Source organism: Mastigoproctus giganteus, chromosome 8, assembly GCF_048544385.1.
Source record: "Mastigoproctus giganteus isolate SK-2022 chromosome 8, ASM4854438v1, whole genome shotgun sequence".
Lineage (NCBI taxonomy): Eukaryota > Metazoa > Arthropoda > Arachnida > Uropygi > Thelyphonidae > Mastigoproctus > Mastigoproctus giganteus.
The window spans coordinates 119,797,812-119,810,832 of record NC_143582.1 but is presented as its reverse complement, the minus strand read 5'-3'; the positions used below and the strand labels follow the sequence as shown (position 1 = coordinate 119,810,832).

Genomic DNA, 13,021 nt, shown 5'->3' with positions numbered 1-13,021 from the left:
GCCAGTGAGTTTAACTTCTGTAAATCCGGACCATCCCGCAAAAAGTGATACCTTGAATAGATCCTAGCATGGGCTTGTTAACAGGAGGCCATGCCTGACCGATCTGGTAAATTACTATGTTGTAGTCATTAAGCAGTTCGATACAGATAACAATTTTGATATTATATATCTAGACTTTAATAAATATATATATAATATATAGATATTATATCATATATCTAGACTTTGATAAAGTATTTGATACTGCCCCACATAGAAAGCTGTTAAGAAAACTGGAATAATTTCGATTTACTTGTAAGATCCTACGCAGGCTGGCTAAAAGGAGTTGTCATGAATGGCCAGCCTCCAAACTAGACAAATGGAGTCCCACACGGATCGGTGATGAGACCCCTCATATTTATAATTTTCCTAAAATGATATTAATTTGGTTATCCAAGGTAAGCTGTTAAATTTTGCTGACGATTTGACGGTGGGAAGGGTAGTTCACAATTCAAACCAGGACATATTGTTTTAAAAAGACTTGTCTGTTGCATATATGGTTCGAAAAATATCAGCTGAAGTTAATGCTTCTAAATTTTTGAATTTGAAAAGTTTTGAATTTGGGGAACAGAAATCCTGGTTTCACGTATAAGCTAGAGAGAAAGGATCTAAAAGTGGCAAAAGCCGGAAAAGACCGACTTAGGTGTTATGATTCAATCTGACACGAAATTTTCCATGGAATGTAAACAGGCGGCTAAAGGTACATGGTGTCCTATTGAATTATAGCCCTTTTGCTAGTAGAGAGAAGGATCATTGGCCCTCTTTACAAGGTGCTAGTTCGACCGCATTTGGAATATTGTATTCACATCTGGAGACGTCACTAAAAAAGACGTAGAACTTTTGAAGAGGTTTCAAAGAAGAGCGACCAGATTGGTGGTAAGCGATGCACATATGAAGAACAGATTAGAAAGTGCGGACTGCAAAGTTTGAAAATTAGACATCTAAGGGGAGATCTGATAGAGACGTATAAGGCACTGAAGGGATTGAGTAAAATGAATGAGGTAAGGTCTCTTCTCCCTTGTGAGTACGAGAAGAAATAGGACACACAAATTTCTAGAATTCAAGAATATTCCAGAAAGGGTAAAAGTCTCCTGAATGTATTAGAACAATGTAGATGATTCCTGAATGTTGTATATGATTCTAAAAATGGGTGCGCAACTCAAGGAACCCTACTCCTTTGGAGTCGCTGAAGAAGTTCGCCTTTAAGGAATACTGAAAAAGAAATCATGCCCAAATATAATACTTTTATCATATCGCGATATATTTTAGGAACTATACGGATATGATAAGAGTAGTATGTATTGTAGAAATTCCAATGCACGCTAAATGATAAAAGTATTTTTGGCTCTTATTTCTTTCCAAAATTCCTCAATTGGTGACACTTCCCTCACGATCCCATTGTAGTTCCTACAGTGCTACGCGATATGATACAATAAATAAAATACAGTTGAACAATCGGAATAAGCCTTTTTATCTTATCCTCCGCCTATGATGGCTGTTATTGTACTTGTTACTGAAAATTGTTAGTCTGCTTAATGGACGTGCCATTCTTGGTTAAATGCGCGGACAGCGAAGTGAGAGATACAAAGTTTTCCCTTCTTTATATTTTACTTCCATTCTGTAGCAATTGCAAATCATCCCAAGAAGGAAAAGGCGAGGATTTCGGTAGGCTTACTCAGAAGTTCTTTCCAGATATAAAAAATATGCTGCTTATGTGGGATGTTCATGGTTTGCTCCAGCTTTGCAATATACTTTTCTTATGGCATGTCGTTGATCCATTTTCGTAAAGTTAAATCAGTTGGGGATATCTGAAGGAATTAATTTGTTTTGTGATTCTGACGACTCTTGGGATCACGTATATTACTCTCAGGAATATGCAGATCTTAGGTCAGAACTGACTTTCAGGGTGCCATGCCTGAATAGTTTGACAGAGGGCGATGAACAATTACTAATTGGTTTTAAACAGAACTTTCCTGTTTTCCAGGAGTTTGCAAGAGTTGTGTTTAATAGGCAGAGAACGTTGCTATATGAATCTATTGAAAACTGATTACAGATCGGACTCGACGAATTTACGCTGGGGAGCTATATGCTTATAAATTCAGAAGAACGCAATTTTTTATGTTAAATATATTAGGAATAATAATGGACGAGAAGTAAAGTGTTAGGAATATTTGATGGGCTGCTTACTCCTAATTTAATCCATGAATGTCATTGATGTAACAATCACAGAAGTGACAAGGTGAGGATATTGCTTTTTGGGAGTTAGAAAAAACTTTTTAAAAAAAGACGAGAAAGTTGCTTGAATCTCAGGTGAAGTGAAGCGACAAGTTGAGGACAGAGTGCTTGTCAGGGATTTCGTGTTGTGGATTACAGAATTGGATAGCTTTGGAGAAATTTTGGGGTCTCTCACAGTCATTGGCCTACTCTAGCAAACCTTGATCCGGTTCTGTTACATCATGGTTTTGGCTGTGTGAACTAGGCTAACCAAATCACAGATGAGATTGTTTGTCAGTTAGTGGCTGATCTATATGGTGGTTCATTATGCTACTGAGTAATCTTCGCGACTGATTGTGAATGGTGGCTTATAGTGCTACCTAGTTGACATATCAGATGGTGATCTTTACCTACCTAATGACACACTCCAGATGGTGGCTCGTTGCTCTACCTAGTGACATATTGCAGATGGCACTACTTGGGGTTCGCATTTTGGAAGAATTTGTGGCTGCTAATGATTTGAAAATCCATAACTTGGTGGTTGAATCTAGATGATAGCTCATAGCACTGCCTTAGCGACTGATCCTGAATGGTCACTTGTGATGCTTTAGTGACTGATCCTGGATGGTAGCTCATTGTGATTCATTAATGACTGACGTAGAAAGTGGCTCTTTGTTGCTGCCTTAGTAAGTGATCTGTACGATAATGGCAGGAATGCCAAACATTGGCTGTCACTGCATAACCACATGTAGTGTAAATGTATAGCTAGAAAGCATCTTGTTGAGAGTACTAAATTCCCACAAGTCACATTAATTGAAAACACAATTATGATAATTTAAATTCCATTGCAGTTCAGATTGAAAATAATTTAATTCTTTACTTTTTATTTCATTTTATTTATTTATTTTGAGAGGGAAGTTCATCTCATTATATCTGCTAAAACGGTCCATGCTGTTTTAGAATGGAGCGGCCATTATTATTACAAAAATAAATAAATTAATAATAATAAATAAATAAAAATCTGAGAGTAACTTCTATCTTTTAAACAGTTACTTCTTGATCTCTGCCTGTTTGGAACTTATCACCTGCCAAGGGATTTCGCAGCAGATGCCATTCCTTCTGGAAACTACAGGTAAGATGTAAAAATGTTATCCATCTTACTTATCGTTCGGCGTTTCTGTCCAAAGACAGAAACGCCGAACAATAAGTAAGATGGATAAGACTACTGAAAAAATGAAATCTGAGATATTTCACATAAATAATAGCATAGTGGAAATCTACTGTTTCATTATTTTCCTACTCGAATTACTGTATTTTTAAACAGTATTCAAAACTCAAGAAATAGCTAACCTTCTTTATATCAATGCCCTTGCTCATTGCCCAAGTAGATACCACGTAGTCCATAACTCTTTCGCTTAACGCCTTAGGTACTTCGTGCAGCTTCATGAATTCTCGTACGTTGTTCAGCATCTCGTGATACCTCGCAGTTGCAGACGTCATTTGCTGGATTATGGTCGTCACGTGTCCAAATATCGTAGCATATAACAGAGCTGTGAAATAAATGAAACACTTTTTAAAGGTTATATAGCGTCCAAAACACACTTAAAACTACTCCAGAAATTGCATGAAATCTGTGAGGCCATATTTAAATAAATACGTGTCGAAAAACACGATATAAAACATTCATATAAAAACATCTATTTAACATACCTGTGTAAAAAAAAAAAAAAAAAAAACATCTAAAACAATTCCGAATAAACGAAAATGCATCTGATTCTAAAAAGAAAATTATAAAGGAAAAACAAGCAAAAGTTTCATGTGAAATATTTCACTTTATGAATTTATGCAATATATCTTAGGGATCAACAATTTTTTGGCTCCTGTGGGCTGAATTCAATTTCGACCTTCATAACACAGAACGAATAACATAAGTATTGTATGTTAAAAAAAAAAAACATGCATTAAGTCTGTATTTTAAGAAAAGTTCTTTTATGTTTTACTGCAGATGAAAAATCTGAACTGCATTTTTAATGGTAATTTCAAAGTGTACTTGAAATTTGTTCTGTGATGTCAGAATTTTTTACAAATAAAAATAGGTACTTCTGGTTTATTTTGTATTTTGCAAACAGCTTATTTTTATATTAAAAATACCGGCATAAATTGGTAAAAACAAATATATCAAACCTCCTGTCAAGCATTGATAGTCGCAAACTGGATTCCTTATACACAGGTTTAGGTCAAGAATACAGTTTCTTTTTACTTGTTCGGGCAGCTAGTTTCGGAAACGGTTCCTCTGCCTGGTATAAAAATAACATTCAATCCCAGTTGGTAGTTTTTCCATTCTTTTATATCGAAATGTAATCGTTTCCTCTGCTTTTCACTTCAGTTACCTATATTTTCTGGGAATTAGTTGAGATGAAAGTGCAGGAAGTGTAACTTAACACTAATTTTGGTTTATTGTCCAGCAAACGGCAAATCAACTGACTGTGCTCCTCGTCAGGTTAAGTTACGTGTTAAGGCGTCAGTATATTGTCTATAATTGTGTATGTTCTTCAGTCGATCTGCCGTTTGATGGAAGAAAAATCCAAGATTTTCGGGTGAAGATTCAGACAATCCTCGCCTGATAACGATTAACTTAGCGACAGTTTGTGAAGAAAACCTCACAAAAATTGCTCAACTGTGCCACCCGCAGTGGCATGTGATTATATATTCTTTCTGCTTGTACAACAACCTGCCCTCACGGGGGCACAGTATAATCATCTCCTTTCCCGCACCGGGTCCAGAGGACCTGAGTTTGAATCCCGTCGATGATGGAATTTTTATTGGCATTTTTCACAAATTGAAAAATCCGACAGAGGCTGACAGTTGAGTTAGTTGGTCTCACGGATTTTTTTTTTTTTTTTTTTTTTATATCTCGGAAACTCGAGTTTTACTTGCAGAAAACAGGCAAATCGACCGCAGAACACACGCAATTTACAGACATAATATATACGATGAAGTATGGTCTATGATGCGCCTAAAATCCTACAACAGTCAGTAGAGTAACCTGTCGTACTGGAGTAAGTCCATGTTTTGCTAAAATTCTAATTAAAATGACGAAATTATTCCCTTCATTTAGTGAATGCCTGTCAAAATAGTTAACCGTGTCAGTTAAACAAATTTCTTCTTTTACAACAGCGTGCTGCGTTTTCCTTCAAAATTACATTTATGTCTAAATGACTCTGTATTGCACTCTTGTTCGGTGTCTCTGTGATCTTCTGTACCCCTCGTGTGTAGCACAGGATATATAATAACGGTCCTTCCCGCATCGAGTGGGAAAGGCCTTGTTCGAATCCCCTCAATGACCAGAGAAATTTGTATGGCTTTTTCCCCAGTTGTTGACTTAATCTGTCATAGGTGAGGATTGCATTATCTTCCCGAAGTTGGGATTTTTCATCGAGCAAACAGACAAATTGACCACATAATACAGACACTTTACACTTTACGGAAGCGATATAATGGCACCTAACCACGGTGGTGGAGGTATAATAGGTTTTTTTTTTTTTTTTTGTTAGCGCATCGGTTTCTGTGGCCATAATGCACCTCCCAAGGTTTTTGCACTACTCTGATCCAAGCCCAAGGCGGGATTCGAACCCGCGACCTTTGGGTTGCCAGGCAGGCGCTTGATCCACCCGGCTAGCCCGGTCGGCGGTATAATAATGCAGGGAATGTTTTCGTAGTACAAATTGGGACCTTTGATACCAGCAGGGCGTCATTTAAATGCAACAGGTTACCTGAAAATTGTTTCCAAAAAAGCCACATTCTTTTCATGGTTATACCATATCGATCTTGGAACGGCTTCTTAAACAGCATTATGGGCCACATAATAAGTCCAGAATTCTATAGAACTGGTTCCAGGAGCCCGTTGCGATGGCCTTCCCAGTCATCAGATCTCAATCCGTGAGTTGAGGTGTAACGAGTGCTTTGGAGTAGAGATCTACAACCATCCAGTTTGCAACAACTTTTGGAATATCTCTGTGATATTCTTTCGTCACTTCGATTTTATGCACTACGAATCTAGGCTCTTTTGAAGGCCCAAGAGGGACCTGCATCCTATTAAGTAGTCTTACCTGATAAAGCAGTCACTCAGTGTAAACAACATGGAGACGGTCCTTTCTTCCAAAAAGTTAATTCTTTTTAGTAGACGTGAATGGCACTGAAATGTGCCTCTAATATGTGATATCATGTCTGATCGAAATTCTGCGAGATTCCATAGCTATCACGATTGTGATGAATGATGTATTAACAATGTTCTCAGTTGTATTTTTATATTAATATACACCGATATATTATGACCACCTACCTAATATGATGTTGGTCCTCCACGTGCAGCCAAAACAACTCGTACCCGGAGAGGCATGGACGCTACAAGATTTCTAAATGTGTCTTGTGGTATCTGGTACCAACACGTAACCAGCAAATCCTTTAACTCCTGTAAGGTCCATGGTTGAGACGCCGCAGATCGGAGTTACTGTTTCAATACAAATCACAGATGCTCGATGGGATTGCTGTCTGCGGAATTTGGAGGCCAGGGCAATACCTGGAAGTCTGCCTCATATTCCGTGAACCAGTCTCGAACAATCCGAGCGGTGTGCATGGCACATTATCCTGCTGAAAGACGGCACCGCCAGAGGGGAAGACCGTTGCCATTAAAGGGTGTACCTGGTCAGAAATTATGTTTAAGTAAAGTGTAAAGCAGGGGTGGCCAACCTATGGCGTATGCGCCAAACGTGGCGCTTTGGAAGATTACAAGTGGCGCATTTCATCATAAAATTTCTCAAGTACCCAAAGCCCATATTGCCGATTCTTTGGTTCTATTTCCTTTCATTTCAAGTCCTTCCGCATATGGCTTAAGACACTCACCACCTTCTTTCCACTTACACGCACATAAACGTGTCAATTCCCTCAATTTAGCAAAAGAAATAAATTAAATAGTCTCCAAAAAAATGCATTTCTGAATTTTGACCGTAAGTGATCTATGGCTATGAAAATATATCGAGCACCTAGTCGTCCATTCTTTTGTACGGCCGTTGCCTTCGGCGCCCGACTTTATGCACAAGTGGGGAAAATAAATGCAATACGTGACTTTTTCAGGGGACTGAGAATATACAAATAGATCCTTTGTCGGAAGTCTTTCAAGTTAAAAGGAAACAATGAAACGATAAATTTGAGGTATTTTCATCTACGAGAAATTTCCATCAATCGCATTTCCAAATCGCATTTTGCCAACTCAAGAAATAGTAGGGGGGAGCTCTCCCCGGTCACGCCTACTCATCAGTTCGTCGAAATTTTTCGACAGTTTACAATTGATATTCTGTGTGATACGACGTACGTACTTGTGATAAAAATTGGCGCATGGCATGTAAAAGGTTGGCCACCACTGGTGTAAAGTGTATTTAGGGTCAAACAGCTTGAGGAGTTTTCCCCCATCTCCGTGTAGTTTACATTGTAAGGTGACACAATACGCTGTAAAGGCTAGAGATTTAAAATTGTATGGGCATTGTATAAGTGTGGTGTTTTGTACCGTTGTTCCTCTGGCCATTTAGCCGCCAGACCTCTGCTGAAGCCCGACGTTGCCCCACTTTCGCCCCATGAAGGCAGACCAGGTACCCAGTAGTCTCTAAGTAAGTTCACTCTGGCCGGTCCTGCCACCTAATTTCCTGAGATTTCAGTGGCTATGACCTAAAAAAAAATATATATATATATTCGTTATACGCGCGAATGATGTTTAGGTAGGTAGTAGAAGTTGGAGTGCCCAGCACATGGATGACTGGACCTAGGGTATCCCAGCAGAACATCGCCCAAAGCATGACACCGCAGCCACCAGCTTGTTTTTGTCCCATGGTGCATCCAGGCGCCATCACTTCCCCAGGTACACGACGCACACGTACCCGGCCCTCTTGGTGCAAATTCAAAATTCAAATTATTATATTAGGGTTACCCATAATTCAATACAGTAATCCGTATTTCTGTCTGTAAATTGTGTGTGTTCTCAGGTCGATTTGCCTGTTTTTCTGGACGAAAAAAGCCCGAGTTACTGGGGAAAAAAACCTTGTATCTACGCCTGAGACCGACTAACTCAGCCACGGAGTGAAAAAAGCCAATTAAAGTTCCTCGCGTCATCGACGGGATTCGAACCCGGGCCTTTTCCACCCAGTGTGGGGAGAACGGTGACGATACCACTGTGCTACCGCGCAGACTGTCCACATGGTGCAACAGAAAACGTTATTCATAGGACCAGACGACCTTCTTCCAATCACTCAAGGTCCAGTGTCGATGCTGGTGTGCCCAATGTGGCCGCTGTCGCCGGTGAACTGTGGTTAGCGTGGGCACTCGGAGCAGCCTGCGCAGCCCCAGTTTCAGCAGGGTTCGATGTACTGTGTTGTGACACATTACTCCCGTCACCAGCTTTCCAATTACCGACGGGTTGCGCCACAGTTGCCCTTCTGTTGCCCTGTACCATCCGGGAGAGCCTTCGCTCACCTCGATCATCGATGAGCCGTGGTCGTCCAGCACCTCGCCGGCGGTTCGTGGGTTACCCTCCTCGGACCACTTTCCACAGCTGACGGTGAGCAACTCACCAGCCGTGCCGTTTCGGATATACTCTGACCCAGTCGTCTGGCCATTACAATTTGGCCTTTGTCAAAGTCGCTTAAGTCCACTGCCTTTACCGTCTGAAGAACAAGAGTAACACTGATTAACGGAGTTCAGTATCAGGTGTCTTTATACTATGTCCCGACCTGCGCACGCACCGTAGTTCACCTGCAGTTGCTTCGATTTGCTTAACGACTCGCTGGTTATGAAATATATATGCGTGTGTATATATATATATACAGGGTGTTTCAGTTAAACGTTTCAGAACTTCTAAGAGGGGTAGGGTACATCCTGACAACTCGAAATCATATAGCAATGTGGGGTCGGAAATGCTTTCCTGAAGCGGTGTTGTACACAGAAGCACCATAAAGAAAAGAGACCGTAAGTGAGAAATCGTTTTAATAATACATGAAAAGAAGCAAAAGGTACATGGATTAAAGTAAGTGTTCGAAGTTTCTTCCACTGGCTACAATGCACGCCTCACATCTCCGACGCATGGACATCCGAACATTCTGGAATACTCCAGGCGAATTTCGAATTTCTTCGGCAGCTACTGCGATTCTTGCAACCAGCTCCTCAGCATTGTCAACAGGGGAGTCATAAACTAGCGATTTCATATGACCCCAGAAATAAAAATCAAGACATGATAGGTCGGGTGACCGAGCAGGCCAACGCACGGGACCACCACGTCCGATCCACTGTTGACCAAATGTGACATCCAGGTAGTTACGAACATCTCCGCTATAATGGGCAGGGGCTCCATCGTGTTGGAACCACATTGTCTGTTGCGTCGATGCAGAAATCTGTTCATCTCTCAAAAGTTGTGGCAATACTTGCTGCAGAAAGATCAAGTAGATAGGTCCGGTTAGACGACACGGTAACAGGTAAGGTCCGATGAGGTGATCTCGCAGGCCAACGCACGGGACGTGGTGGTCCCGTTCGTTGGCCTGCTCGGTCACCCGACCTATCATGTCTTGATTTTTATTTCTGGGGTCATATGAAATCGCTAGTTTATGACTCCCCTGTTGACAATGCTGAGGAGCTGGTTGCAAGAATCGCAGTAGCTGCCGAAGAAATTCGAAATTCGCCTGGAGTATTCCAGAATGTTCGGATGTCCATGCGTCGGAGATGTGAGGCGTGCATTGTAGCCCGTGGAAGAAACTTCGAACACTTACTTTAATCCATGTACCTTTTGCTTCTTTTCATGTATTATTAAAACGATTTCTCACTTACGGTCTCTTTTCTTTATGGTGCTTCTGTGTACAACACCGCTTCAGGAAAGCATTTCCGACCCCACATTGCTATATGATTTCGAGTTGTCAGGATGTACCCTACCCCTCTTAGAAGTTCTGAAACGTTTAACTGAAACAACCTGTATATATATATATATATATATATATATATATATATATATATATTCCACTGTTTGCATCACCTTCACAATTGAATATTTTACCTTTCAACTGTTAACTATTTGCCATATCTACTATATATATATATATATATATTAGGGGTTCTGAATAAATATGTTACCTAAAGAATAAGCCTCATTTATCAGGCTTGTAACATAGTCTGGGAGATTACACGAGCTATTTCTAAATAATCACTATACGGAGTACAGCAAGTTTCACTTACCTCCTATTATCATCATGAAAATGGTAAATACTTTTTCGTTGTCGGTGTCAGCTGCTACATTTCCGAAGCCAACGCTGGTCATGCAGGTCATAGTAAAGTACAAAGCAGTGACGTACATCGTGGCCCTTGGCGGTCCTCCAGTAAGTTCCATTTTAAGTGAGTCGTTGGACACCCGAAAGCTGAATTGGCTTTGCGTTACGTTAGCCAGTTTCCATAGCCAGCTGTAGGTATATCCGTTTTCAGCGTCACTTCTGCCGATACTATAAAAGATGCAGGCTAACCAGTGAGCTACCAACATGTAGAAACAGAGTAGAAGTATTAACATAGCTGCTCCATACTCCAAGTAGCGATCTAGTTTCCTCACCACTCTCCCTAGTCGAAGAAGTCGGACAACTTTGAGGGCGCTGAAGAGGCTTCCAATACCTTGCTGTAGTAGATAAAATAGTATTTTTTTAATAAAGTGATATTAATTATATAAATACGTCTATATAGTAGATGATGAACAATAATGTAATTAGCTCAATTGCCAAAATTCAAAATTCAGAGTGTAGCAAAAAGATACTCACAATTTAGGAAATAAATAGAAGTAATTAGTAAGAACTTAGTAAGAAACTGCCTCAAAAAACATCAGTTTTGATTGTTTCTCGTGTTAAGTGGAGACCATACAAGGGCAGAGGAAAAGTTGGTTGGTCGGATTTTTTTTTTTTTTTTTTTGAAAATGCATAGCGGGTGCCAATTTATACATCCGATGCGGCATTCGAACCTGCAGTCTATTTCTTAGACAATTACATTACCCGCTGAATTAATCCGGCAATACAGATTGAGATTATTACCCTAATGCTTGGCAGTTATCGTTATGTGAAGATTGTAGGGAATCAGAGCTCTGATTATCCAATAAAGATCTCGAATTACCACTGAATACATAGGATATATGCATAACCTTAAAGAAAACAAAAAAACGGAATTTTAAAAAACCTGGAGCATGTTCTGTGCTAGACCATGCCAGATTTATGAAGTTCTGCTGTATTTTTTTTAGCAGAACAAGGAAGCTGTAGCTTGTGACACGTGGTGAACTAGAGCTGATGTTCGAATTGCCCATCCTTCCAAAAGGTGAACAATTATTATCGCATCGTATCAAGGAACAGAAGTATGCGCCACCGTATTGGACAATTTAAAAAGTGGGGTTTGACTAAAGCAGCTCAGGCGTTTTGTTTGGGTACCACAGCATCAAATACCGGACGTGTCAATGGATCCACGGTTTTGCTACAACAAAAGTTGGAACGAGACATCTTGTGGCTACCACGTCGTCACCGTATGTTTCAGATAGTGCTAGCCGAGGTTTTTTTCATCGACAGAGGTGACTGTAGCATCCGGTCTGGACTTCCCTTTGTTCAAAAGGTTCAAGAATAAACGGGAAACTATAGGCAAGACAAAATATTTAGATTTCAAGACAGACGCTTCCGTTTACAAAACTTTAAAAAATGTCGCTGCAGAGGTCAAATCATTCGCTAAACAAAAGTTAGAACAGCCACTCAACGATTACAGGGAGTTTCTCCAGCTGGCTCTGGTACTTTTAGAAGAAAAAGCAAATGTAAAATTTCGATCACAGGGATCTTATCATTTGGCAAGGTGGATGGCGAGCTGCATAAACTGCTTGAATTTTTTAATAAAAAAATTTAAAAAAATGAAAGAAATAGAAATGAAATTAAAGCAATCGCGGAGATATGTGTGATTCTAATTGATTGTCTGCGCGGATAGCACAGCGGTATCGTCACCGATAGTATTAGCAGTGGCCACATGGTGCAAGGAAGCCTATGACTTATGCTGCACCAGCCAAAAAAGAATAAGAAGAAAATTTTAAAAAAATAAATAATTAATAAAAGAAAAGAAAAGAAAATAGACAACCTATGCGTTTCTTTCCTCCTGTAGGTAACTGGAGGCTGACCTTTTGAATTTCCCCAAACTGTCAGCCTCTGCCACCCATGTAGGTAACTTATTCCAGTAATTTATAACTCGCTGCCTAAAATAAAACTTACTGCAATTCAGAGTAAGAATTTCACCCCCGTAACTTGAATTTATGGCCCCTAGTTCTAGTTAGTCAGTCTCAGGCGTAGATAGCAAGGTTCTTTTCGCGAATGCCGGGGTTTTTCGTCCAGCAAAGCGGGTAAATCGACCAGAGACCACACGCAATTTACAGACACAATACACATGGGTAGATGAATTAACTTTTCGGGTAACCCTAATAAATAGGTGTGTCTGTGTGTGTAAATGATAATTTTCGTTTGAAGAATTTACACGAGTAAAAAAAGTAAACGAAGAAGTCGCCAAAAGGGTAATGAAAAAGGTTTTGAACCACTTGTAGTATCTGAATCCATAATGTGCTGCGTTTTCATTGTTTGACAACAGAATTGGAACGGATGAAAAACCACACATGGCTAACAAAATAGTAAAAGAAAATCTGGATGATGGAGAACAAGAAATTGAGAAAAAATTTATTTAA

At 39.9% G+C, this 13,021-nt stretch overlaps 1 protein-coding gene across 1 annotated transcript in view; it reads right to left on the bottom strand.

The window, feature by feature from the left end:
* The window catches only part of LOC150081784 (potassium voltage-gated channel protein eag-like), a 134,819-nt gene that overhangs the window by 18,042 nt on the left and 103,756 nt on the right, over window positions 1-13,021 (bottom strand). The window contains exons 6-7 of the mRNA XM_090380319.1: window positions 10,522-10,948; window positions 3,604-3,803 (exon numbers count right to left, since the gene is read on the bottom strand). Coding sequence (XP_090236445.1) covers window positions 3,604-3,803; window positions 10,522-10,948 — 627 coding nt within the window. The remainder of the gene's footprint in view (window positions 1-3,603; window positions 3,804-10,521; window positions 10,949-13,021) is intronic.